Source organism: Nycticebus coucang, chromosome 9, assembly GCF_027406575.1.
Source record: "Nycticebus coucang isolate mNycCou1 chromosome 9, mNycCou1.pri, whole genome shotgun sequence".
Classification (NCBI taxonomy): Eukaryota; Metazoa; Chordata; class Mammalia; order Primates; family Lorisidae; genus Nycticebus; species Nycticebus coucang.
Genome location: NC_069788.1, coordinates 83,770,561 through 83,797,513, shown reverse-complemented (window position 1 = coordinate 83,797,513; position 26,953 = coordinate 83,770,561). Strand labels below are relative to the sequence as shown.

The 26,953-nt window shown below is 40.4% G+C and overlaps 1 protein-coding gene across 5 annotated transcripts in view; it reads left to right on the top strand.

Annotated features, from left to right (window-relative positions):
* EVL (Enah/Vasp-like) overlaps nt 1-26,953 on the top strand; it is a 213,842-nt gene that overhangs the window by 120,142 nt on the left and 66,747 nt on the right. For 3 of the 5 annotated variants that reach the window (XM_053601670.1, XM_053601668.1, XM_053601671.1), the window contains exon 2: nt 18,198-18,366. In XM_053601670.1, coding sequence (XP_053457645.1) covers nt 18,198-18,366 — 169 coding nt within the window. Of the gene's footprint in view, nt 1-1,890; nt 2,122-18,197; nt 18,367-26,953 lie in introns of those variants that run through there. The other 2 variants (XM_053601672.1, XM_053601669.1) reach the window with 1 other exon arrangement.

Below are 26,953 nucleotides of genomic sequence, written 5' to 3'. Positions count from 1 at the left end.
CAACCAGTTCTTCCAAGCACCATGCTCTACTTCTGACTTACTGTTATCTTACAAAACGATAAGATGATAAATTTGTGTTGGGATAAGCCACTAAGTTAGTGCTAATTTGTTACAGAAGCCACAGAAATCCAATACAGGATGAAAATGTACTAACAAGAGTTGTAAAATATATGAAATAAAAATTGACAGAATTAAAGAGGAAAATAGAAAAATCTACAATCATAGTTGGAGGTTTTAAGACCTTTCTCTTGGCATCTAATAGAACACTTAGACAAAAAACACAACAACAAAATATAGCAAGGACATAGAGGTTCTGAACAATAATATTAACTACTTTGACCTAATTGACGCTTTGAGAACACTGCACCCAATTTTAGAATACGCATTCTTTTCTTGTGCACATGGTACATTCACTAAGATAGACTATATGCTGGGCCACAAAACATGTTGTAGTAAATGTAAAAGATCATACCAGGAAAAACAAAAAGAAACCATACTGAACATATTCTCTGACCATAGTAGAATTAAATTAGAAGTAAGTAACAACACATATAGAAAAATACCAAATGTTCCAAAATTGAACAAAATACTTCTAAATAATCTGTGAATAAAAGGAACAATTGAAAGAGAAAATAAAAAGTATTTTGAACAATGAAAACTACAATATGTCAAAATTATGGTTTGCAACTAAAACAGTGCCTAAAGGGAAATGTGTCTATAAAATCCTTTTAGAATTTTCAACATTCAAAGTACATTCATCTCTTGATGTTAAACTGATCTTTCTTTTGTTCTGTACTCTGTACAGCTACTTTTACTGCATCAGTAATAATATTTTAATGCATTTACTTGCTAACATATCCATCTCTTCCTTTCTAAACTATAAGGACAAGTGCTTTGTTCTTTTGAATTCTTTGTCTCTGGTCTCTAGCACAATGCATGCCTCTTAGTGGGTTTCAATATTCATTCATTCATTTATTCATTTAGAGGCAGAGTCTTTGGTCTGTCACTCAGGCCGAAGTGCAATGGCCTCCTCACAGCTTACTGCAACCTCAAATTCCTGGGCTCAAGCAATACTCCTGACTCAGCCTCCTTCCTGAGTAGCTGTGCACATGCTACCATGCCTTGCTAACTTTTCAATTTTTTGTAGAAATGGAGGGAGCAGCTCTGGCTCTTGCTCAAGCTGCTCTTGAATTACTAACCTCAAGTGATCCTCCCACCTCACCCTCCCAGAATGCTAGTATTATAGATGCACATGAGCCACTGTGCCTGGCTGGTTTTCAGTAAATTTCAAAGGGAAGATTAGGAGTAGATCTTGTCATCATAACAACCCCGTGGAGATAGGCAAAACAAGAATAATTAAACCTGTATTACAACATATGAAACTGAGGCCACAAGCTCATTTAATGAACAAATAACAATGCCAGGTTTCCAATATTCTTGAAATGTTTTTGCTTCAGCCTCTAAATTGTTTACTGAAATATCATTAGAAGTGTCTCCCCAACGGAAGTTCAAATTTTATTCCAGAATCAAATGTTAAACCTTTATCAGCTTACAGTCTTAATCATATAGACTTCTGTTCTTGGAGGATCAACAAAGAGTCTTCCAATTTCTTGCAGCCTTTTCATAAAGCCCTGTAGGAAGTCATCTGCACTGAGCCCTGTACTTTCTGTAACAAGTGGAAAACCTAGGCTCAGCCTTCTTAAAATGGCTTTGACTTGATAAACGGTACAGGTAGTTAGTAGCTGAGCCAGCACCACTGCCTATTTCCCACACCCAGCTGGGTTTTGTCAACCCTTGCAGGAAGCGCTTAGAGGCTTGAGGTTGCCAGCCTTGGGTGTTTCAGGCCTGTGCAGTGGCTCTTAGCCACCCACACTGGTAGGGCTCTTGCACTGTTAGCTTCTTGTTTTCTCTATTTTCTACCTAGGTTTCAGTTTTTAACTTGGGTTTGTTTCCCCTTTCTCTGGTTCAGCTTCCTTTTCCTGTTTTGGTTTTAAGTAGTCTAAAAATCAAATTGCTGCCTTCAGAGGGTCTGTGGTACTCTGATCAAGGTAGTCTTGGGGGAATATAGGACTCACCTCCTCAGGGTTCCCGGTGCTGCTGCCTTTCAGCCATGGCCACAAAGTAAGTACTGGGACCAATGAAGGGGACAAGGGATGTCAAGAGGAACCCTACAATCTTAATGGTGAAGGGACCACAAAAATTATCCCAGGTCCCCTTGCTCTATAGTAACTGGGAAATCTAAGACTAGAGGGCAAGAGACTTACCCAAGATCATGCAGCAGGTTAGTTTATTCACTGTCTGTTATCTTTCCATTACATGTGCCTGTCTCTTGAGGCCTGTGACCTTTAATGGTTTCTGGGTCAAAAAGGCTTGCTCTGAGGTTAATTCCTCCCTCAAATTATAGGAAAAATAGCCTGAACTATCTTAGGAGATTGTTGTTTGGCTCAGAGGTATGGCTGGCAAGTCCTGACTCTTTCTCTGGAATAACCTGAGTCCTGGCTCTTCTCTCTGGAATGGCCTGAGACATACAGTATGTTTTCTATAAATAGGGGCAAAGAGGATTCCTTTTATAACAGAAACTTTATGAAGTATAATAGAAAGAACCCTGACCTTCTTCTGCCTGAGAGATTTATGACCTTAAGCTATGGGTCTCTTACACTATTGCTGTTTAGCATGTATGAGAAGCAGCTGATCTGCAAACTGCACTTCTATTTAGGAGTGCTCTTTCTAAAAGTGAGATTACATTTTGGACCTGACTCTTTGCTGCTCTGTGACTCTCAAAGATTGTAGGTGATAGGACAGAGTTTTATCTTACAGGGCTTTGGCTTTTATTTGATTAACTCATTACAGCTTTGTGTCTTAGCATAAAAGAGTAAAAGCACGATTTCACCAGTTTTCTTATTTGATTCTTTTAACCCTGTTGGATGGATGAGGAAGCTGTTATAATTCCTGTTTTGTGTCTGAGAAAGTTTAACCTCTGGAAAGTTGTGGGGCTTGCCCAAGGTCACATGGCCAGTTAAGGAAGGGCTAAAACTAGAGCTCAACCAGAACACCTCATCTAGTAGTTTTTCCGGGACATTGCACAGGCTGTTTAGAAACATTGTGTAGTGAGTTATTAAAATCGACATTAAAGTGAGCAGAATTGTCCACTATTCCTTCTGGTCTGCAAAGGAAGTTGTGCCAAGGGGAGCATAGCTCTTACTTCATGGCAGTCTCTGCCAAGCTGCTGGAACTAAACAGGCCAGGGGAACGCACTGTGTGTGTGTGTGTACGTGGTTGCCTTTATTTATGCTCCTTTGTAGTTTTATATTCTGCAAGGAAAGGAAACATCTAATTCTTCAGACCTAAAGACTTACCTCCTAGTTTTCTATCGTTTTAGTAATTTACCTTTAGTTTTAAAGGATCCGTGTGTGGAGTGGTGGAAAATAAAATGCTTTCTGTTTCAAAGGCATGTTAACTTCCAAAGTCATTTTCAATTGTAAGTTACATTGTGAAAAGTTCCAATAGCTTTTTCTATCCTGTCAATTGCTAATTGCAGAAAATTGCAGAAGTAAATGAGGAAAAAGGAGAAAGCACAGTGATTTCTTTTAAAATGTTTTTTTAAATTGTAGAAATCTTAGAAGTTTCCATCTTAAAAAGACCTTAGAGATGATCAATAGTAGATCATCTAAGTTAGTGGTACTTTGAGCATCTTACCCTTTACTTCAGCCATAATAACTCTCCTTTGGTCTTTTTTTAATGTATTCTTCAATATTTTTTTTCATGATCTGTGTTTTTTTCTTCTGTTACAATCACACATGATTTTAAAACTTGTATAATCTCTTCTATTTTAATCCTCATAAGGAGTTGATAAAAGCACCATTACCAATCATATATACAATTGTTCTGCAGTTTTATGTGTTTCTGAAGAGTTATTTGAAGACCGTCCTAAATTATAACTTAGTTTGACTTAGGTAGTAAAGAATTCAAAAGTTTAATTTGCTACTTCTTGTCAAATAGACTTTTAAAAGCATTTGACCTTATAGATTGTCTATAAAATATGAGAAGTGTTAAATATTCTTTATTTGACATTACACATAAACCACACTACAGTGTTTTTCAATAAATAAAGGGCAGCATTTTAGTAGACACAGGGAAATTAGAATAGCATAGAGAAGACCAAAAATACAAAGTAAACATTGCCACCTTAGCTCCAGGCCTCACCTTTAACAGGATGATGAACACTAATTAGAATACCAGTGAGTCTTGTTTGGTTCTGAGACAGTGAAAGTATTTCCCTAGTATTTAAATATGTTTATATAACCAGTTATATAAATTTTAATATAAAACCAATCTTCTATAGGTTTTGGGATGGCAATTTACTATCTTTTTGAAAAGGTGACCATAACTAACTCCAATCACGTCTTTAGAAAGGGAAAACAGTAATAGCACAAAACAGTGAATTAAAACAACTATCAAAATTTAAAAAAAAAAGATCATATTCATTTAACCACAGGCCAGTCTTAGTTAAATCAGAAATATCCAACAAAAACATTCTGTCACTCATTGATGATCTGAATTCTGGTATATGAAACTATTACCAGAAGAAGAGATTCAGCGGCCTGTCACTATCAGCCATGCAGAGGCGGGGGGGATAGGTCTGCCAAACTTTGTCAGAAGGTCAGTGTTTCTGGAGAACAGTGAGAGTAGCCTCTCCAAGACTGTTCTGTTCTACTATTTCCAAAATCACAGTTTTATACATAGAAGTTCAAAGCAAAGGGTTCACATTAACCCTTATTTTAAATAATAATCAGCATAACTCCGTTACCTATTACAACATTCCAATTCAAAAGTTCATCTCCTTATGTGTTACTAGCCTACATACCCCATGTTTTCTGTGATCATGCAGATGTGAATGGAAGTTTGAATGATTAAATAAATGAGAAGTCCGTTTACTGCAGAGAATCATTTCACAAGGCAGCCAAACTGGGTTTAGAGAACAAAATTTTGCAAGAAATTCTCCACGTATTTAGGTTCATTTTAGATATGCTCCTAAAAAACAAACAAAAAAAAAAAAAAGTTAATCTCCTAAATCGGTCCACCTGAACTACTCAAGATCTTTAGTACGGGAACTAAATTTAGAAAATAAGAATGTGAGACAGGAGATAAAGTGATCAGACCAACTATGTCATGTTGGCCCTGGCCTGATTCCATCTTATTCTTACTACATGTGCTGTCAAGACCAATCAAATTATGATATACGAGAAAAAGACATGAGGCTCGGTGCCCGTAGCACAGTGATTACGGCCCCAGCCATATACACCAAGGCTGGCCGGTTCAAACCCAGCCCAGGCCAGCTAAACAACAATAACAACTGCAACAATAAATAGCCGGGCATTGTGGCGGGTGCCTGTAGTCCCAGCTACTTGGGAGGCTGAAGCAAGAGAATTGCTTAAGCCCAAGAGTTGGAGGTTGCTGTGAACTGTGATGCCACAGCACCCTACTGAGGGCGACATAGTGAGACTATGTCTCAAGAAAAAAAAAGAAAGGAAAAAGACATGAGATCTTTCTCTTTTGTAATAAGGCAGTAATCAACTATAACTCATTAGTAGCTTTTTTGAGATAAACTATCAAGTCTGCTGTTTCTCCCTCCTCTTCCTCTTCTTCATCCTCCTCTTCCTCCCCCCACTCCCTGCTCTGGGATTAAGTACTATGGTGTCGTAGCTCACAGCAACCTCAGATTCTTGGGCTCAAATGATCCTCTTATCTCAGCCTCCTGAGTAGCTAGGACCACAGGTGCCCAACCACCACACTTAGCCAGTTTGCCTATTTTTAGTAGAGATGGAGTCTCGCTTTTGCTCAGGCTGTTCTGGAACTCCTGAGCTCAGATGATCCACCTGCCTAGGCCTCCCAGAGTGCTAGGATTACAGGTGTGAACCACCGTACCCAGCCTTTCTTTTCTTAATGCTGGTGAAGATCATTTTTGTTCCAAGGACATACTTCTTTCTTAGGATTCTCCAAGTACTCCATTAGTGTATCCTCTCCCCAGGTTATGCCTTTGTTCTTATTGGTTATCTATGTAAGAGAAGCCAGCGGCCTGACCTGTCTTCCGCCTAAAGAGACCATAGAGATTTGGCCCAGTCTTGTGCATGCCTCCCATTTCCACAGTGTAGCACTGGGTACACTCCTGAACAAAAAATCTTCTTGCGTTTCTCAATACCACCCCCATTTTCAATTTTTTTTTTTTTTGATTGCTGACAATATGAAGATTCTGGGTTGAAAGCTAGACATCCCACTCACCTATTCCTTAATACTTCATCAAGGAAAAAAAAATTGTGCTGTTGTTGGTGATGATGATTTTGAATTCTGAAGACTGCTAATCTCATCTAGCTTTCAAGTGAACAGATCAAGAAATTGATGATGGGATAGAACTTGTCTTTGATGATGAGTGGATTAGTGGCCAAACCAAAATAAAAGCCCAGGTTTTCTGGTACCCTCCCCATGCAAGGCGGTTGGCACTGTGCCACGGGTCCCTGACCTGACCCTGTAGTGACAGACCTGTTGGAGCAGTGTTAGTGGAGTCAAGTGCAGCAGCTGTAAGAACTGTGAAGTTTTTGTTTTTCCTCATGCTGACATGTAGAGGTATCTACATTCCTAAGTTACTGTGGTGCCTATGGTTGGGATACATACAGACTGTGTAGAATGAAAACATATCTTCTTGGCCAGCTCAGACCACCTGTCAACCAAGAAACATTTTGTTAGCCCCTCACTATGGATTGGGATCAAGACATTCTCTCAAGCACATGAAAGTATACCCAATGCTTTCACTGACTTTAGTTCATTTAACTCTCACAGTAATCCTAAAGGGAGTGTTTTTATTGTTTCCATTTCATAGAGGAAGAAACCAATGCAAAGAAACAGAGAGTAGCTTCACAAGAAACAGCCAGTGAGGGCTAGATCCAAAACTTGAACTCCTGCCTTCTGACTACAGATATTGTGCTCTTTTGCTCTCACACTTTCTGAGTTAAAGCTGGCCTCTGCCTTCAAGGACTTGTAGAGAATGGGGAAGACCGAACTCACAGAAATGAAGAGAAGACTAGGTGTAAGGACCACACAGCATAAAGGATATTAAATGTAGACAGGAATAGCAGTAAGAGTGGAAAATTTGGGAGCTGTGGGAAGGACATCAAGGAGGAAGTGAGATTTCAGGAGGACTTTGAAGATAGGGAAGATTTTTTTTAAAAGAAACTGAGCCGGCATCTTAAGCAGCCAGTCTGTCACCCAAGGGCCAGTCTAGTTGCTAGGGACACAACTATAAACATATCAGGTACTCTTGTCCTTTAATTGTGCTTGGGGAAGGATGGGGGAAGTACAGTCAAGAAGGCATAAACAGATGCTAAGAAAAAGATAAAATACAGCGATGTGGCAGAGAATTGATTAGGCTGCTGCCTTGGCTGGTACCCTTGGGAATATTTACTTTGAGACCTCAGTTTGACATGAGATAACCGTACAGAAACTTGAAGTTGAAAATTTTGTCGGGGGTGCAGCAGGTCTTCTGAGATAAGAACAAGGCCCTGAAATAGGAAAAATTTAGTGGGTTCGGGAATAATTACAGAGCCAAACTGGAGTGTGTACATGTCGTACAGCAAAGCCAGACACTGGAACTAGAAGTTGGAGCAAGAGAAAGAGGCATCTGTATTGCATAGCTTCATACAAGGAGAATGGGCAGTTATCTCTTAAGATCCAGATTCCTCGGTGACTTATAAGCCAGGGTTTTTAAAGGCAGGAGTGCATTTCAGGAAAACGATATTGAAATCAACGCATGGAGGTTATACATTGACCTGGCCCCAAAAGGTAGGATATCCTGAAGCAGGAAATTGATGAAGCATAGGTAGATTCAGAGATTCTTGGATTAACACAAAGGAATGTTAAGATGAGTGTGACTCTCTCCAGACCTCTGGGGAAAATTTAGAATAAAGATTGATCAGAGTTCAATTCCTCAGTTCCCCTTTATCTGCATTTTCCACCCATTGGGCGTTTCTGAAACAACTGAAGAACATATGTTAAGATGCTGTCTTTTAGTTTCCTTTGAGAACCAAACACTTTGTGACTGTAGTTTGCTTGGAGGGCCACTGTTATTTGAATTCACTTTTCAAAGCTAGCTGGGTGCCCAAAGCATCCCCTGGAAGGACTCAAATTTTCTTTTATTTCCATGCTCAGAAGGCCTGTCAGGCCTCTAAGAGGCACCTTTGCTATATGTCAGAGTCAGAAAAAGAATAGGGAGGTAGAAGCAACATGAATAAGGGGGGAGTGAAAGGAAATAAAAGGCAGAAAAGGCCTTATCATACCTGACTGCATAAAGCCTGTGAGCTGTGCCATGGAGTTTAGATTTTACTCATAGTATTATGAGAAGCCTTTAGGTTGTAAGCAGAGGGAAAGCCATCTGATCGAAGCTTTAAACAAATCACTCTGGCCCCTATATGGATAATGGTCAGCCATATGACAAGGATAGAGGCAGGAAGACCTCTCAGAAGGCTACCACAGCCATCCAAGTATAAGGTGATGTTGGTTTGGACTGGCAGTGGAGCACTCAGCGTAATGGGTGAGAAGTCACCAGATTCAGGAAGTACTGTGGAGGTGTAGCCAGACTTGCTAATTGATCAAATGTGAATATGAGGGAACAACATGAGTCAGGCATGACTGAGGTGGGTGGTGATTCCTTTTACCAAGCTGGAGAAGCTTGATATAGGCAGATAGAGTACTGGAGCAATCAGTGGGAGTCTAGGCCTATACACAGTGAGTTCCCAGTAAATGTTGGTTGGATGAGGCAGACCTACACAAGAACTAGCTGATACCACAGTGCAGCAGCGGGAGACACAAGACAAATGGGTGATATGTGTCTGCCACTTTATGGCTGAGCTAGTTAATGCAGTCAATCTCCTTTCCCTAGTCTGCCTATTATCTTCATTGTGCTTTGGGATTTTTCTAAAGCACTTACCACCTTCTGATTTATTACTATCAGAGCAAAATAAAAACATAGAGATGAATCTCTGACATTAAAATGTTCTATTTGGGAAGAAAGAACTGCAATTCAGTGTATACAGATGGAACAGTGGTCTTCCGTGTATCTGAAGAACAAAGAGGAGGTTGGAGGTTTTATAAGGAGGAGAGTGTTGTTTGTTGTATGTATTGTTCTTTGAAAAAGTTCATTGGCACTGGTAAGGTTCTGGGGAGCTGGCCGCTCCAGTTGGTAAGCAATGACAAAAGTAGTTGAGAGTCACAGCAAGTTATTTCAGCAGTCAATAAAACTAGTTTCAGGTTACAACAGACAGTTTCATCAGCCAGAATTACATTTTCGGAGAATTACATTTTTGGAGCAATGTTATGTGTCTTGAATTCTGTTCCCCCCTGGTCTCTGGCCTCTGTTTAGTTGGGTGTCAGAAGAATGACCTAATTTGTATGACCAACTTTCACATGACCTATCTTATTTATTAATTTTATTATTTGCTGTCTGTCTGCATCCGTCTAGAATTTAAGTGCCAAGAAGGCAGCGATTTTTGTCTGATTTGTTCACTAGTGTTTCCCCAATGCCTAAAACATGGCCTGGCAATACACATTTATTCAATTTCTGGATTTAACTAACTACTTTTGATCTATGGTACCCGAAGATGCCTGGGCTACCAAAGTTGCTACCAAAGTAGAGCTTTCTGACGTGGCATGTTAGAGATGAGGTGAGAAAAACAAACATTTAACTTGTTCTCAGGTGCTAAAGGAACCACAATTCCCTGTATAGTCAGTAGTTGGCTGTCTGGACACAGTCACTACTGCTTATTCCTCTGTCCTGCTGATCTTGAAGTTGTAAAAATATAAGAAGTTTTGCACAGCCTGAGATCTTCCCCACAGTCCCTGCTACCCTTGCATATGCCTCTGGTCTTCATTTGGAAGAATCTGGTGTTTCTCTTGAGGTCTTGTTCACACATGCAAATCAGAGAGTCTCAGAAGCTTACTGAATAAGCCTTAAGAAATCATGTAGTGCATTTACTCTCCACAGGAGCACACAGTTCCCTAGACGCATGTAGCCAAATCATTGGGAGAGCTTCTGAAATCTCTTTGCTATCCTCTATCCCTATGAATCTGATGTGCCTCCGGTTGAGAAACATTACCATGAAGATTCTAGGTTATTCTCATAAAAACGTGTAATGTTCCTCATATGTGCTAGAGCAGAAAATGGTTGAGAACTGGTCTTAATAACTTTGTGCTAATGATATTATATACATTATAATCTTATTCTCTGAGGTGTTGTATTGTTGTTCCCACTTTACAGATAAGAAAACAAGGGTCTGGCAGCACTTGTGCCTCAGTGGGTAGGGCCTCAGCCCCGTATACCGAGGGCGGCAGGTTCAAACCAGGCCCCGGCCAAACTGCAACAAAAAAATAGCCGGGAGTTGTGGCGGGCGCCTGTAGTCCCAGCTACTCGGGAGGCTGAGGCAAGAGAATCGCCTGAGCCCAGGAGTTGGAGGTTGCTGTGAGCTGTGTGATGCCATGGCACTCTACCGAGGGTGACAAAATGAGACTCTGTCTCTACCAAAAAAAAAAAAAAAAAAAAAGAAAGAAAGAAAACAAGGGTCAGCAAAGTTACTTGTCCCAGGCCACGTTAGTATCCCTTGCCAGAGCTAGAATTTCAACCCAGGTCTCTTGTGCTTTCAAAATCTGTCCTCTTGATTAGACTTCTCACAGCTAACCTGCCCAATATTGCAGAGTGAAGACTAGTATTAAGGCCTCCTAAGCTCTGTTAACTTTTGCAGTCTCTGTCCTTCTATGCTGCTAATACCACGTGAGACAGATGGTAGCACCCCTGTGTACACATCTCCTGTCACTGCTCTGTTTATGCAGGGTTTCCTCAGCAGCATAGATCTCTTTAAAAGTAGGACTCTAGTGTTCATTTCTGTCTGTCCCTGTGCCTTGTAAATAGCTTGCAGTTACTCAAATATTTGTTGAACCAAGCTGATTGGCTGCCCTGATAATCAGGGATAAAAGCTGAGGTGGAGCCCGAGTCTGATTCCCAGGCTATTGATTTACCCTTGGACTGAACATATACGTCCCAATCCTTGGCCGAAACTGAATCTCTACAGCTGTCCCAGGGCTGGACTGAAACCCATTCCACTACCACGTGTGGAATTTTGGAACATAGGCATATATCAAAGTTTATAGATGTTTTTGAGGTTTGAGGACCCTTGATGTCCATGTGGCTATCATATGGCTCCCCAAAGAAAGGGAGGGCTATCTTGGTGGCCTTGAAGAAGTGTGAGAAGGTGTGTGTGTAAGACAGACTCAGTCTAAGAATATCAGACTCTTTCAACAGTTGATTGGAGTGTTTTTTCTAGATTCTACTAAACTTCACAGAGAAGTAGAGATCAGCTGTCTAAGCATCTGGGGCTGTGAGAACCAAGAGAGAAAAGGCAAACATCTTGATTGCCCATGATGTAGCAGTCTGAACCTCAAACCAATTGGATAGAAGAAATGGTGTCTGGATTTAACACTGAATTTAGACTTCATTTACCCAAAGTCTTTCTTTAATTCTAACACACAAAATAAGGCTCAGTCAGTCACTATTGGAAACCAGGAAAGTGTAAAGACTGGGAGTCAGTTAGAGGTTTTCAGAAATGAGGGAGTAATCAGTGTTTGATTCACTAAAAAGGATTCAGTGATATGAAAGCTAGAAATCACCCATTTGAGTCAGAAGTGGCCACTCAGTAACCTTGTCTGCTTGTTTCCATGTATTCCCAAAGAAGCCAGGTTCCCATGGGGGGCTAGGAAATTGAATAGGTAGTGAGGAAATGGTGGAAGCAAATAAGAGAAAAGGAGCTGAAATGGGGAGTAGGTTCCAGCATCTATCAGCTGACAGCATGTTTACTAGATGTTTGATCTTGAGATAGTTATTGTGGTGAGAGGTAAGAAAGGTGTTCCTAATTGGCCAACCAATCCAGTCTGGTTTGCCTGGGTCTATCCCGGAAGAAGGAATAGACATCCAAGGAATCCTCTCAGTTGTGGGCAAATGCTGGTTTGACCCTGTTGAAGAGACAAAATCAGCCCAGAAGATAAATGAATTGTCTAATGATGAATTGTTTGTCTGAAGGGAGCAACCAAGTCAGGGCATTGGGACTGAGCAGACCCAATGTGCCAGTTCTGTGGAGAGAGACAGTGAGGCATTGATCTTTTTTCCTTCAAGTGATCCAAGCAACAGGGAATGTGACTCTTAGGTTGACCCTCTAGTGGAGCAGAGGCCAGCAGCCTGCACCTCAGAAGTGAGCCACGTGGCCCAGCCTCCCAGTCTCTCTCCCTAGGCCCCGCGGAGCTGAGACACATCTTCAGAGGCAGCAGATGGCCTCACATCCTCACTTCACACAGTAAGCTGTTGCAGAGTTGTGAGTTGTGGTTTCCTGACTGTCCTTCCCCAGGCTGTTAATGAGGCAGAAAAGGCTGACGGTAATCTGTGACAGATGGTTTTACTTGGCAGCTACACTTTCTTTGAGCATAAGTGGAAGAGGATTGATTGTACATGGAATGTTCCCATAGGCACACAATCATAAATGCACTTTTTTCCCACAGTCAGAGTCATTCGTTCAACAGTTTTTAGTGTCTATAGCAGATAAGGAATGGGTTTACAAAGAAGAAAACAACAGAGTCCCTCCATTCGAGGAGGCCACAGTCTTGTGGTGCAGACAGCTACTTAGGTAGACACTGAGAAACAGGACAAACTGAGAAGTGCCGTGGGAGGGGCAGAGGTGAGCAGTGCTACAGGAGCCAGTCCCTTTCTGGGTAGGTCAAAGTCCTGTGCTGTTTTCAAGCTCAACCCTGAACTCATGTGTTCCAAAAAGCCTTTTGTGGTTATCCCTGTTCCATTCTGTGGACCATCTTTTTGCCCTTACTTTATGAATTTACGTTCTGTCCTTCAAGGAAAGAACAGTGCCAGGATGGAGTGTCTGCATAAGCCTGTGAGAAATTCAGAAACCTTGTTGCAGGTCATCCCAGAATTGGTAGAGTGAGAGTCTGACAGCTGTTGGGACACAGAGCCTGCACTTTTCCAGAAGGATTAAAGAGCAAGCGTCTGAGGCCAGTGTTAGTCTGCCATCACCAGGGGTGTACACAAGTTTTTTCCTTTATATTTGTATCAGTGGTTTCTTGTATCAAGTCCAAGAGACCCATCAGTATGCAGAAGTAGTATGCAGAAATGTTGGGGTATATTTTGCTTATTTTTCCTTTTCAGTGAGAGAATTCAATAAATATACAAAAGTGGTCTATGTTATATACTCTAAAATAGTTAACTGCTAAACCAACCAGCTGTGACACAAATTGTGACTTCTCCCTTCTTCCCTCCCATGCCTTGCCTGGTACTGGGCTCATGGGCAGAACTCAGCAAGTACTACACTCAGCCACTCACCTAAGGGACCTCTAAGGTCAGACTTGCCTTTGTATAGATGAGGCCCAGATTCACATGATCTTTCTTCTGTAAGCTGACAGAAGTAAAATCTGAAGCTTTGTTAGGAGTTTATGTCTCAAATGGCACTAGAAGGGAAAACTATACGCTCGAATTTTTACAGGACCCACAAATACCTACACAGAAGCCTAAAATGACAATAGAAATTGGAATGCTTGTTCTAAAAGAGCCTTCCCTTAGGAGAACTCTAGCTGTACTTGCTTCTTGGAGAAGCCTGTTAGATAGAGTCTGGGTTGGTCGGGATGTGGAGAGGGGTCCATCAGCCTGATCATTTAGCACCATATAGAGCAAAACCAGTGTGTTTTGACTGATTTCTCCTTTCCTGTAACTAATGTTTAGATTGTTTTGATCATATAAAAGAAGGCTGTAGGAGAAGACCTCAAGAGCATCAACCCCACCTTTCCTCTATAGCTTTATGTGGTTTTATTTTCATCAGAGCCAAAGAAAAGTGGGGCGCTGTGAGGCCCTGTCTATACAGGCATAAATTATACAGGCCAATTAGGAAGCGAATAGTCTTTTTTTTATTTAATAAAGGAAACTTTGTATGTATGTGTTTAAAAAATTACTTCATTTGGGCGGCGCCTGTGGCTCAGTGAGTAGGGCGCCGGCCCCATATGCCGAGGGTGGTGGGTTCAAACCCAGCCCCGGCCAAACTGCAACAACAAAAAAAAAATAGCCGTGTGCTATGGCGGTCACCTGTAGTCCCAGTTACTCGGGAGGCTGAGGCAAGAGAATCGCTTAAACCCAGGAGCTGGAGGTTGCTGTGAGCTGTGTGATGCCATGGCACTCTACCAAGGGCCATAAAGTGAGACTCTGTCTCTAAAAAAAAAAAAAAAAAAAATTACTTCATTTATTCAATACATTTTTTAAAAGATCTATCAAACTGAAGTTCCTCAAAAGATAACTGAATTGAACAAATTAAGTTTATGATGCCTATGCAGTATGTGCGTAACACAGATTTTGAATATTCATCCAAGTGAAGGTGTTAAGAAGACAGTTAACATATATGAGGCTCAAAGACAATGTCTAGGCTGGATAACAATAGAGATTTTATTCAAATTGCGAAAAGATAAAATGCCCAAATTAGCAAGACAAATCTCAAGTAGAATAAATGTATATTTTCTTGCATTTAGGTTTTGTTACTGGCAATAAAATAAGCAGAGATAAATAAGTACCTTTCAAATACAGGGGGACAAGGTTTTTGGTTAACCATGAGTTTAATTCGAACCTAAAGTATTAAAGACAACAGCAATTAAAGGAACCTGTGGATATAATTACAATAATAAAAATAAGTTACTGGTGTTTAAGCACCTAGTGCCAAACATAGTACTTTATTTATATCATCTCTGATCTTAATTCCCCTAAAGTTGCGTGGGATACCCTCAGATTTACTTCTCCCCGACTTGATGGCTGCGGTTCTCTGCATGCCCTGTGCTTCTTGCTGCTCTGCCTCTGCTCTTGCTGCTGTCACCTCCCACTAGAATCCCACATCCCCTTCCTGAATTCATCTAGGGGTTGAAAGCCTTCATCTATGAGGCCACACAACATTTTCTTCGAAAATCTCCCCTGCCTCTCCCACCCACCTCAGGTTAGGTAAGGTTTATAATTATTCATCTGATTTCCTGTCTAGATGTGAGCTCCCTGAGGGCAGGTCTGGGCTATTCATCTCCCTATCATTAAAGGTTTTTTCATTCACTGGCATCTGTGTGGTCATATGCTAAGTGACCAGATGATAATTTAGCTAGGGCTAAATTATTGTGCCCAATTTTAGGACCCAGACACTAGGAGAAAATGCAGCAAACCGGGGACTTGATAGAGGAGAGTTACTGGGTTGGCAAAAGGACGTTGTAGCTTTGTTGGATGGATAATGAGTAAAAGAACCAAGGTGTTTCCTCAGTTGTCCAGTAGGTTTTCATGGGCTATCTAAAACACCCTCTATAACTCTGGAGAGTAGTGAGTACAGTGTCACACAGAATAAGGAGTGGTTGTCTAAATTAAAACTGACAACAGAGAGCCTACTTTGGAAAGTAATAAGTTCCCTGTTGTTCAGAGGCTCAGTGTGTACTCGTCAGGGCTGTGTTATTGGACTTGAGAGCAGATTAAATAGGCTTTGGGGTTCTTGAGCATATGTTAGGTACCTGCTGTGTACCTAACAGGTTCTGGGGGCACAGCAGAGAATGGGACAGGAATGCCCCTGCCTCCATGAGACCTGTACTAAACAAGGTGTGTCATTTTGGGTTTTCCAAGAAGCAAATGCCAAAATCATGCATACAGCATGTAAAGGATTTGCTGGGGAACCATCAGTGAAGGATGAAGGGAGCAGGAGTGGGCAGGGAGACCCTTAGGCCATGATACAGATCCGAAGTCTGTGGAGGGAGAGAGAGCAGGAAGGATGGGAGGAAAAGCAGTTCATACCAAAGCTGCACTGAGAAAGTTTGGGCCTGGCTGGTGGGGAGTTTCCAAGCCAGAATTTCCCCCATGGAAGAGTCCCATATTGGGCAGGAATGAGCCAGCACGGGTATCCCTGCTATGTTCAGCAGCCAGAAAGAAGCAGGGACTCTGCCTCACTCAGCACTGCTCCCATAGCGGGTTCTCTGGAAGAAGGTCTAAAGGGCATGCCTCGATGGCTGCCATACAAGGATTCTAGAAAGCATTGCCCTATCACAAAGTACCTTCTGGATGTTCCCTCAGTATCTTCTCAAGGACTGTGTGGTTATATGCCAGCAAAGGTAGAGTTGGATTCCAACTCAGATTCCTTATACCACACTACTTCTCAAGACCTCTCTCAGTTCCTGAGATGGTATATGGAACACACACCTAGTTGGCCCACTGTCACAGTTAGCAACTGACTATTTCAATAGCAGTAGTGACGTAACAGCCTATAACTTGCTTGTGATTAATTTATATCTGATGGAACTATATTTGAATCAACGCCTATCTGGTTCTGTGTACAGTTTACTCTAATTTCTACTAGATTGTATAAGGACAGGGCCCCAAAGACTTAGCTAGGGGAGGAACAACAAGTAAGTATATTCTCTTAAAGGATATATTGTTACAAACCCCAAAACACAGAGACAACTGCTGCCTCCTTAAATAAATGTGGTTGGAATGATGCACTGGGGGGAAGAAAGACGCAGCCCATTTTCAATACCTCTGGCCATAGAAATGCCCAGGGCCCACAAAAGAAGGCTTGGATGGCTGATGTCAGCTGTGCCCTAGACTCCCAAACTCCAGAGCCAGAGCTGACAAGTCAGCAGCAAGATTGAGACCCAGCAGTGTAGACTTTAGGAGGAAGTGTAAGACCCAGCGCTGGCACTTATCCATAAATTGTGCATAGGAGTTCACTTGGAATGAAATGAGGGCATATATAGGGAAAGGCCTCATACGTGCCAATGTATGTATACAAAAGTATTGCTGAAAGTAGAGTAATCTATGTGTTGTGATCATCTACAATCTCTGAGCAGTAGGGAAGTTGAATAATCTTAAGGAAGCTCAGCCCTCTGGTACACTTAGGAACTGACTACGTGCCTGGTTGAGGTTTCTAAGTCCCTGAGGACTAATCTTACAAACAGCACTACTACCACCCAATAACCAGGGGCCTAGGAATAGGGATCTTTTTCAAATACTATATTTTGTTTCCGTTTTCTCTATTACTTGGTGTCAGCGATATAGTTATCCATTATTGTGTATACTTTACTTCTATAATGCTCCCAAATTATTGGGCATTAAAATATTGTTTCCAATTCTTCACTGTCTTTATATGCTTCCCCTTTCTGATAGCTGCCATTTCTTACTACTGTCAGTGTGCCTACCTTCAACAACCACGTATTACTTTTTATGTTTGGGAATTCTAATATGCTGGAGACACAGAATGTGTTCAAGATTATTAGGCATATTTGTAAATGAAGAGCCCCAGGCTTTGAGAGACTTCCTCTGAATACAGTGGCAGGAATTTTAGTCTATTAATTTTAGTGATGACTGTTTTCTCTCTCTAGAGGCTTTTCCTTGGTTCTATTTCATATTCTGAATGGATACAGTTGCTTTGCTAGGTAAATGTCTTCAGCAAAGTGAGGTACAGCCATCTATTTATTTTTGTCACTTTTGTCTTCAGATAATCTAATCACTTCATTGTTCACTAGCTTATCTGATACTACCCTGTCATGATACCATAAAATGAGCATTTTTTTTGGATGTTACAAAGAATATTATCTGTCATGTGCTCTACAGTCAAACAGATGGGTTGGAAATCCCAAATTTCAACACTGAATACCTATGTGAACTTGCACAAATATTCTCAAGTCTCTTAAGCCACATCTATTAAAAAAATGGGGGCAATAAATAGTTACTTTATAAGTTTTGACGCTTAGATGTTTTAATGTATTCTTTTATTTGACACAGTACACAGAGTATTGTGGACAGCTGAAAATTTTTAATTGTAATTCCTTTCTTATTCAAGCCACGTTTCCCCCAGAAACTAAACTATGAGTCTTTTCTGAACTATTGAAAGTTTTGGCACAAAACCTCCTCTCCACTCCTCATGGTCTTTGGAGAATGAAAACTTATCTCACACAGCAGCCTTTCCACAGGGACAGTTTGATGTTCTGGCAATTAGAAGTTTCTTCATGTCAAATAGCAAATGGCCTCTGTGTTAGAAAAGAGCAAAGTCAGCTTCCATCCACTATGGCTGAGACTGAAACTTCAGTTTTTTCCTTCTCTGCAGCGAACAGAGTATCTGCCAAGCCCGGGCTTCTGTGATGGTCTACGATGACACCAGTAAGAAATGGGTACCAATCAAGCCTGGCCAGCAGGGTTTCAGCCGGATCAACATCTACCACAACACTGCCAGCAACACCTTCAGAGTCGTTGGAGTCAAGCTACAGGATCAGCAGGTGAGTGCTCGAGTTACAGACTCTACCCTCGACCCCCGCCAACCATGCACCCCTTGTCACCATTGCTCCCCTGCACACACCAGTAGTAAAAAGGAGTCAAGGAAAAAGGAAGGTCAGTATTTGGAATTAGAGCATCCCGGTTCAAATTCTGACTCCATATGCTTATGCTCCAAGGTATGACATCTTAAGCAAACTGTCTTTTCTGAACTTCAGTTTTCACATCTGTCATATGGAGACAGAAATCCATGCCCTACCTATTCACTGTGTTATTGTCAGATTAGAATAAAATACTAGATGTAAAAAAGCTTCAAAAGGTATGTTGCACAAATGTGTTAGTTTTATTCTGTACCTACATATTGATACATAAGGTGGCTGTTAAGATTTTTGGTTTATCACCCCACCCCTCTAGCCTTACTCTGGAAAGAGTATCAGGATGATTTAGAGAACCTGGGGTCATTTCTTTCCTTAATAGTATATCCTAGGCAATCAGATGAGGTAGTTTGTGAGTATCATTGACAGATACCTGTGCAAATACAAGATAACAACCTTGCACACCTATATCATGAAGAGTCATACACACATAACTAAGACAAGTAGTCTAATGGGACATGGACTGAAATAGAGACGAGGAGAAGTAGCTTGTCTGGTTTAACCACAGTGACTTTGGTTAGTACTCAGTGTTCTCCCTCTGACTCTCTTTTTAGAGATTGACAAGGGCATTTTTAACAATGAAGTTAACAGATCTGTGGATTTCAGCATTTATGAGAAACTGTTTAAATAGCATCTTCTGGCACTTTGTTGGTCAAGCTTTGGCTAAGTGGAGCAGCAGATTAGTTGCTATCTCTGAGAGAATCACCATGTTCACATTAGAAAAAAGGAGAACAGAAACTTCGAGTTCTATTTTTAGTGTGTTGCCTATTGAATGGGTTTCTGCTTTGGTCACAGTAGCCCTGTTAAGTTTCAGGTTCTTGTGGCTAAAAGGGACATCCCCTTATCAGGACCCCTGATATAAGGTACTCTAACTTTGAGCTCTTGGTACCCCCCAAAGCATCCTTTCCCTTATTAATGAGCCTTAATGGTATGAAGGTTTTTCAAGAAATTTCTAGAAGCTGCTTCCCTATTCTTCCAATTCATCAATTCTAGATTTGCCTTTTAGAGACACAGTGTGCCACATACTGCAGAATATATAGTATCCTTGGCCTCAATTATGGTGACAACCAAAAACATTTTACAAATTTCCAGAAAACACCCTGAGCTGGGAGCTGGAAAGAGGGCAAAACCACTCTGGTCGAGAGCCTTTGACATAGGGTTCATTCCCTGGTGCAGTTCCTCAATCAGTAGGTGTTCCTCAGTGATTGCTCTTATTATAACAAGTTTTCCATTCCCTTCCTGCCTCTAGGTCACCCTCCAGAACACACTAGTATGTATATATGTGTGTCTGTGCGCACACGGGCTGGAAAGGTCATGGGACTGGAGAGCTGGGCTCCTCAGAAGCTAAATGCATCTGTTGAACCCTCAGCACATCATTGCCTCCTTCAAAGGAAATCACATGTTGAGGCAGAGACCTCTTCCCTGTGCAGGGAGGGACCAGGCTGCAGTGGTATCCTGTTTAAATTCAAAGAGGCTGTGTTGATTCTAACCTAGAGTTTGACAGAAAAGTTAAAAACAGCCTTCTGCTTCGAATTGCATGACAGGCTGTCATATGCAGTATCTGTCAGAGTATCTCCCCAAATGGATGGGGTATGTTACTTAGGAACATAAAAGAGATTCCAGGTAAACCCAGACATTAGAGAAAGCAGCAGGAAACCTAATCCATAATAACTGTCAGGGAATTGAAAGGAAAAGATTGATTTGCACAGATTTTTTCCAATCAATGTGGATCACCATCTTAAAATGATCAAACATATTAAGAGAGAAGAAGATTCCAGTTTTGTAACTAAATAGAGATATCTTACATGTTTGATTCTCTTGATGGTTTGTGTGGCATTTTTCATGCTATTATTTTATTCTCCCAATAACCCCATGAGCATAATGGTATAAGAATTATTATCCTCACTGTGCTAAAGATGATTGTCTATGAAGAAAAGAAGTGGTAAGTTATAATATCATTAGCCAAAGTCTATCCTGAACCTCATATTGAGAGTGAAAAACCGAAAGGACTTCTAGTTGAGAATGAATTATATCCACTAAAAATGTTAGTGCATTCTCAGGCAGAATTAATAGAAGTGGAGTGAATAGAATTAGAGTGAATTAATAGAAACAGAATAAATTATTAAAATTAGACTGAATTATAGAAGCCAAGTGAATTCATCAGAGCAGAATGAAATGATAGAAGTTGAGACACAGAAGAAGGGAGATAATAGTCCTCTGCTGTGCACTGACTGTACTTCACCAGCATGTTGGGACCAAATCTGAGTGCCACATGCTGGAGTCTACAAAGAGAAGGGTATCCAAACTGCTGAGAGATTTGAATGCACTATAATGTGTGGAATATTTAAAGGGGTGATAAGAATTTGAAGGAGGAATAGCCATAGTTTTTAAGTCTCAAAAGGACTACCACCATGTGAAGGAGAAATCTCTCTTACTGTAGATCTCAAATAACAAAATTAGGAATACTGTGTGGATACTATTATGAAGATTTGAACCCAATAAAAAGAAAACTTTCCTATAAGCATACTGTTGAAAGATGGAATGTGTTACATTGCAAGCCCATGAGGCCAGTTGTCCATTTGGAAGGATTCTAGAGAGACAGTCTATTATTAGGCAGGGATTTGAATAAGATGAGATCCCATGAGTCTTTACCAGCATGTAAATTCTGTAGGTTTTAGATCCAGGTGAATATGTGGAATCAGGAAGATAGTTATCCATCATTAAGCTTCTTTTTTGTAAAGGAATCCTAACTCTTTTTATTTAGAGGCCTCAAAAAAACATGTTAGTACAGATGTGAGTTGCTTAACAACAGCGATATATTCTTTTTTTTTTTTTTTTTCTTTTTTATTGTTGGGGATTCATTGAGGGTACAATAAGCCAGGTTACACTGATTGCAATTGTTAGGTAAAGTCCCTCTTGCAATCATGTCTTGCCCCCATAAAGTGTGACACAAAACAAGGCCCCACCCACCTCCCTCCTTCCCTCTTTCTGTTCCCCCCCCCATAACCATAATTGTCATTAATTGTCCTCATATCAAAATTGAGTACATAGGATTCATGCTTCTCCATTCTTGTGATGCTTTACTAAGAATAATGTCTTCCACGTCCATCCAGGTTAATACGAAGGATGTAAAGTCTTCATTTTTTTTAATGGCTGAATAGTATTCCATGGTATACATATACCACAGCTTGTTAATCCATTCCTGGGTTGGTGGGCATTTAGGCTGTTTCCACATTTTGGCGATTGTAAATTGAGCTGCAATAAACAGTCTAGTACAAGTGTCCTTATGATAAAAGGATTTCTTTCCTTCTGGGTAGATGCCCAGTAATGGGATTGCAGGATCAAATGGGAGGTCTAGCTTGAGTGCTTTGAGGTTTCTCCATACTTCCTTCCAGAAAGGTTGTACTAGTTTGCAGTCCCACCAGCAGTGTAAAAGTGTTCCCTTCTCTCCACATCCACGCCAGCATCAGCAGTTTTGAGATTTTGTGATGTGGGCCATTCTCACTGGGGTTAGATGATATCTCAGGGTTGTTTTGATTTGCATTTCTCTAATATATAGAGATGATGAACATTTTTTCATGTGTTTGTTAGCCATTCGTCTGCCATCTTTAGAGAAAGTTCTATTCATTTCTCTTGCCCATTGATATAAGGGATTGTTGGCTTTTTTCATGTGGATTAACTTGAGTTCTCTATAGATCCTAGTTATCAAGCTTTTGTCTGATTGAAAATATGCAAATATCCTTTCCCATTGTGTAGGTTGTCTCTTTGCTTTGGTTATTGTCTCCTTAGCTGTACAGAAGCTTTTCTGTACAGTTTAATGAAGTCCCATTTGTTTATTTTTGTTGTTGTTGCAATTGCCATGGCAGTCTTCTTCATGAAGTCTTTCCCCAGGCCAATATCTTCCAGTGTTTTTCCTATGTTTTCTTGGAGGACTTTTATTGTTTCATGCCTTAAGTTTAAGTCCTTTATCCATCTTGAATCAATTTTTGTGAGTGGGGAAAGGTGTGGGTGCAGTTTCAGTCTTTTACATGTAGACATCCAGTTCTCCCAACACCATTCATTGAATAGGGAGTCTTTCCCCCAAGGTATGTTCTTGTTTGGTTTATCAAAGATTAGGTGGTTGTAAAATGTTAGTTTCATTTCTTGGTTTTCAATTCGATTCCAAGTGTCTATGTCTCTGTTTTTGTGCCAGTACCATGCTGTCTTGACCACTATGGCTTTGTAGTACAGACTAAAATCTGGTATGCTGATGCCCCCAGCTTTATTTTTGTTACAGAGAACTGCCTTAGCTATACGGGGTTTTTTCCGGTTCCATACAAAACGCAGAATCATTTTTTCCAAATCTTGAAAGTACGATGTTGGTATTTTGATAGGAATGGCATTGAATAGGTAGATTGCTTTGGGAAGTATAGACATTTTAACAATGTTGATTCTTCCCATCCATGAGCATGGTATGTTCTTCCATTTGTTAATATCCTCTGCTATTTCCTTTCTGAGGATTTCATAGTTTTCTTTATAGAGGTCCTTCACCTCCTTCGTTAGGTATATTCCTAGGTATTTCATTTTCTTTGAGACTATGGTGAAGGGAGTTGTGTCCTTAATTAGCTTCTCATCTTGACTGTTATTGGTGTATACAAAGGCTACTGACTTGTGGACATTGATTTTATATCCTGAAACATTACTGTATTTTTTGATGACTTCTAGGAGTCTTGTGGTTGAGTCTTTGGGGTTCTTTAAGTATAAGATCATGTCGTCAGCAAAGAGGGAGAGTTTGACCTCCTCTGCTCCCATTTGGATTCCCTTTATTTCCTTGTCTTGCCTAATTGTATTGGCTAGAACTTCCAGCACTACGTTGAATAGTAAAGGTGACAGAGGACAACCTTGTCTGGTTCCAGTTCTAAGAGGAAAAGCTTTCAGTTTTACTCCATTCAGTAAAATATTGGCTGTGGGTTTGTCATAGATAGCTTCTATCAGTTTTAGAAATGTGCCACCTATGCCTATACTCTTCAGTGTTCTAATTGGAAAAGGATGCTGGATCTTATCAAATGCTTTTTCTGCATCTATTGAGAGGATCATGTGATCTTTATTTTTGCCTCTGTTAATATGGTGGATAATGTTTATAGACTTGCGTATGTTAAACCAGCCTTGCATCCCTGGGATGAAGCCTACTTGATCATGATGAATGACTTTTTTGATGATAAGCTGTAATCTATTGGCTAGGATTTTGTTGAGAATTTTTGCGTCTATGTTCATGAGTGAGATTGGTCTGAAATTCTCCTTTTTGTTTGGGTCTTTTCCTGGTTTTGGTATCAGGGTGATGTTTGCTTCATAGAATGTGTTGGGGAAGATTCCTTCTTCCTCAATTTTTTGGAATAATTTCTGCAGTACAGGAATAAGCTCTTCCTTGAAGGTTTGATAGAATTCTGGAGTGAAGCCATCTGGACCAGGGCATTTTTTGGTTGGAAGCTTTTTTATTGTTTCTTTGATCTCAGTGCTTGAAATTGGTCTGTTCAGGAGCTCTATTTCTTCCTGGCTGAGTCTAGGGAGAGGGTGTGATTCCAAATATTGATCCATTTCTTTCACATTGTCAAATTTCTGGGCATAGAGTTTCCAGTAGTATTCAGAGATGATCTCTTTTATCTCTGTGGGATCAGTTGTTATTTCCCCTTTATCATTTCTGATTGAGGTTACTAGAGATTTTACTTTTCTATTCCTCGTTAGTCTGGCCAATGGTTTATCTATTTTATTTATTTTTTCAAAAAACCAACTCCTTGTTTCATTAATTTTCTGAATGATTCTTTTGTTTTCAATTTCATTGATCTCTGATTTGATTTTGGATATTTCTTTTCTTCTACTGAGTTTAGGCTTAGATTGTTCTTCTTTTTCCAATTCCATAAGATCTCTTGTGAGATTGTTGATGTGCTCTCTTTCTGTTTTTCGAATGTAGGCATCTAAAGCGATGAATTTTCCTCTCAAAACTGCTTTTGCAGTATCCCACAGGTTTTGGTAGCTTGTGTCTTCATTGTTGTTATGCTCAAGGAAGTTAATGATTTCCTGTTTTATTTCTTCCTTCACCCATCTGTTATTCAACAGAAGATTGTTTAATTTCCATGCCTTTGGGTGGGGTCGAGCATTTTTGTTAGAGTTGAGTTCCACCTTTAGTGCCTTATGGTCTGAGAAGATACAAGGTAAAATTTCAATTCTTTTGATTCTGTTGATATTTGTTTTGTGTCCCAGGATATGATCAATTTTGGAGAATGTTCCATGGGGTGATGAGAAGAATGTATATTCTTTATCTTTGGGATGGAGTGTTCTATATGCGTCTATCAAGCACAGTTGTTCTAGGGTCTCATTTAAGTCTCTTATATCCTTGTTTAATTTCTGTTTAGAGGATCTGTCCAGCTCTGTAAGAGGAGTGTTAAGGTCCCCTGTTATTATGGTATTATCAGATATCATATTGCTCAGACTGAGTAAGGTCTGTTTCAAGAATCTGGGAGCATTTAAATTGGGTGCATAGATATTTAGAATTGAAATGTCTTCTTGTTGTATTTTTCCCTTGACCAATATAAAGTGACCATCTTTGTCTTTTTTGACTTTAGTTACTTTAAATCCACATGTATCTGAAAATAAGATTGCAACTCCTCTTTTCTTCTGAATTCCATTTGCCTGAAAAGTTGTCTTCCAACCCTTGACTCGGAGCTTTAATTTGTCTTTTGAAGCCAGGTGTGTTTCTTGCAGACAGCAAATGGATGGCTTGTGTTTTTTAATCCAGTCAACCAATCTATGTCTCTTCAGTGGGGAATTCAAGCCATTAACATTTATTGAGATAATTGATAAGTGTGGTAGTATTCTATTCGTCTTATTTTGTGAGAGTCCATTGCTTAGTTTTATCTTTTGCATCAGTGTGGAGGTTAGGTTCTGTTCTTTAATTTCTGAGTTCTTACTTTGCTGCTGATCCATTGTGGTGGTCAGTGTGCAGAACAGGTTGAAGTATTTCCTGTAGAGCTGGTCTTGTTGTGGCGAATTTTCCTCAGTTTCTATATCCGTAAATGATTTGATTTCTCCGTCAATTTTGAAGCTTAGCTTAGCAGGGTACAGAATTCTGGGCTGGAAATTGTTCTGTTTAAGTAGATTAAAGGTAGATGACCATTGTCTTCTTGTTTGGAAAGTTTCATTAGAGAAGTCTGCGGTCAATCTGATGGATTTGCCCCTGTAGGTCAACTGGCGCTTACTCCTGGCAGCTTGCAGAATCTTTTCTTTTGTCTTGACTTTGGACAGGTTCATCACAATGTGTCTTGGAGAAGCTCGGTTAGAGCTGAGGCGACCTGGGGTCCGATATCCTTCTGAAAGCAGTGTGTCAGAATCTTTGGTGATATTTGGGAAATTTTCTTTTATAATATTCTCTGGCATGGCTTCCATTCCTCTGGGGCATTCTTCTTCCCCTTCTGGAATTCCTATAACTCGTATGTTGGAACGCTTCATAAAGTCCCATAATTCTGACAGTGAACGTTCTGCTTTCTCTCTCTTCTTTTCTGCCTCTTTTACTATCCGAGTTATCTCAAAAACTTTGTCTTCTACCTCTGAAATTCTTTCTTCTGCATGGTCTAACCTGTTGCTGATACTTTCCATTGCATCTTTAAGTTCCCTGATTGACTGTTTCATTTCCTTCAGCTCTGCTATGTCCTTTTTATATTCTTCATATCGTTCATCTCTTATTTGATTCTGTTTTTGAATTTCCTTTTGGTTATTTTCCACTTTATTAGCAGTTTCCTTCATTGTTTCCATCATTTCTTTCATTGTTTTCAACGTGTGTATTCTAAATTCCCTTTCTGTCATTCCTAACATTTCTGTATAGGTGGAATCCTCTGCAGTAGCTACCTCATGGTCCCTTGGCGGGGTTGTTCTGGACTGGTTCTTCATGTTGCCTGGAGTTTTCTGCTGGTTCTTCCTCATGAGTGATTTCTTTTATCTGTTTCCTTGCCCTAATTTTCCTTTCACTTCCTCTTGCTCTTTACGTTCTCGTGCCTGTGGACTAAGGGTTACAGGACCAGAAGGGTGAGAAGGTTGAAGAGGAAAAAAGGGATGAAAGAAAGGAGGACCGAGTGATAAGAAAAAAAAAAAAAAAGAGAGAGAGAGAGAAGAATAGAGAAAGGAGAGGGGGTGGGTAAAAGGAATATTGACAAAAAGAAGAGAGGCACAGAAAGAGGGAGACAGAGCAATATAGGTGTACAGTAGGGTACTTTGATACAACCTTAAAAAAAAAACCACCTTCTGGGGGTGCCCAGTTGGGTGGTTCCCTTGAGGTCAGCAGCTCTTTGCTAACCTGATCAGACACAGTACCCCACCTCCACCAAGTAGAGAGGAAAGACAAAAATGCTATAAATCAAACCAAAACAAGCCAACAGAAAACTTTATGGGATAAAATTGGCTGGAAAAA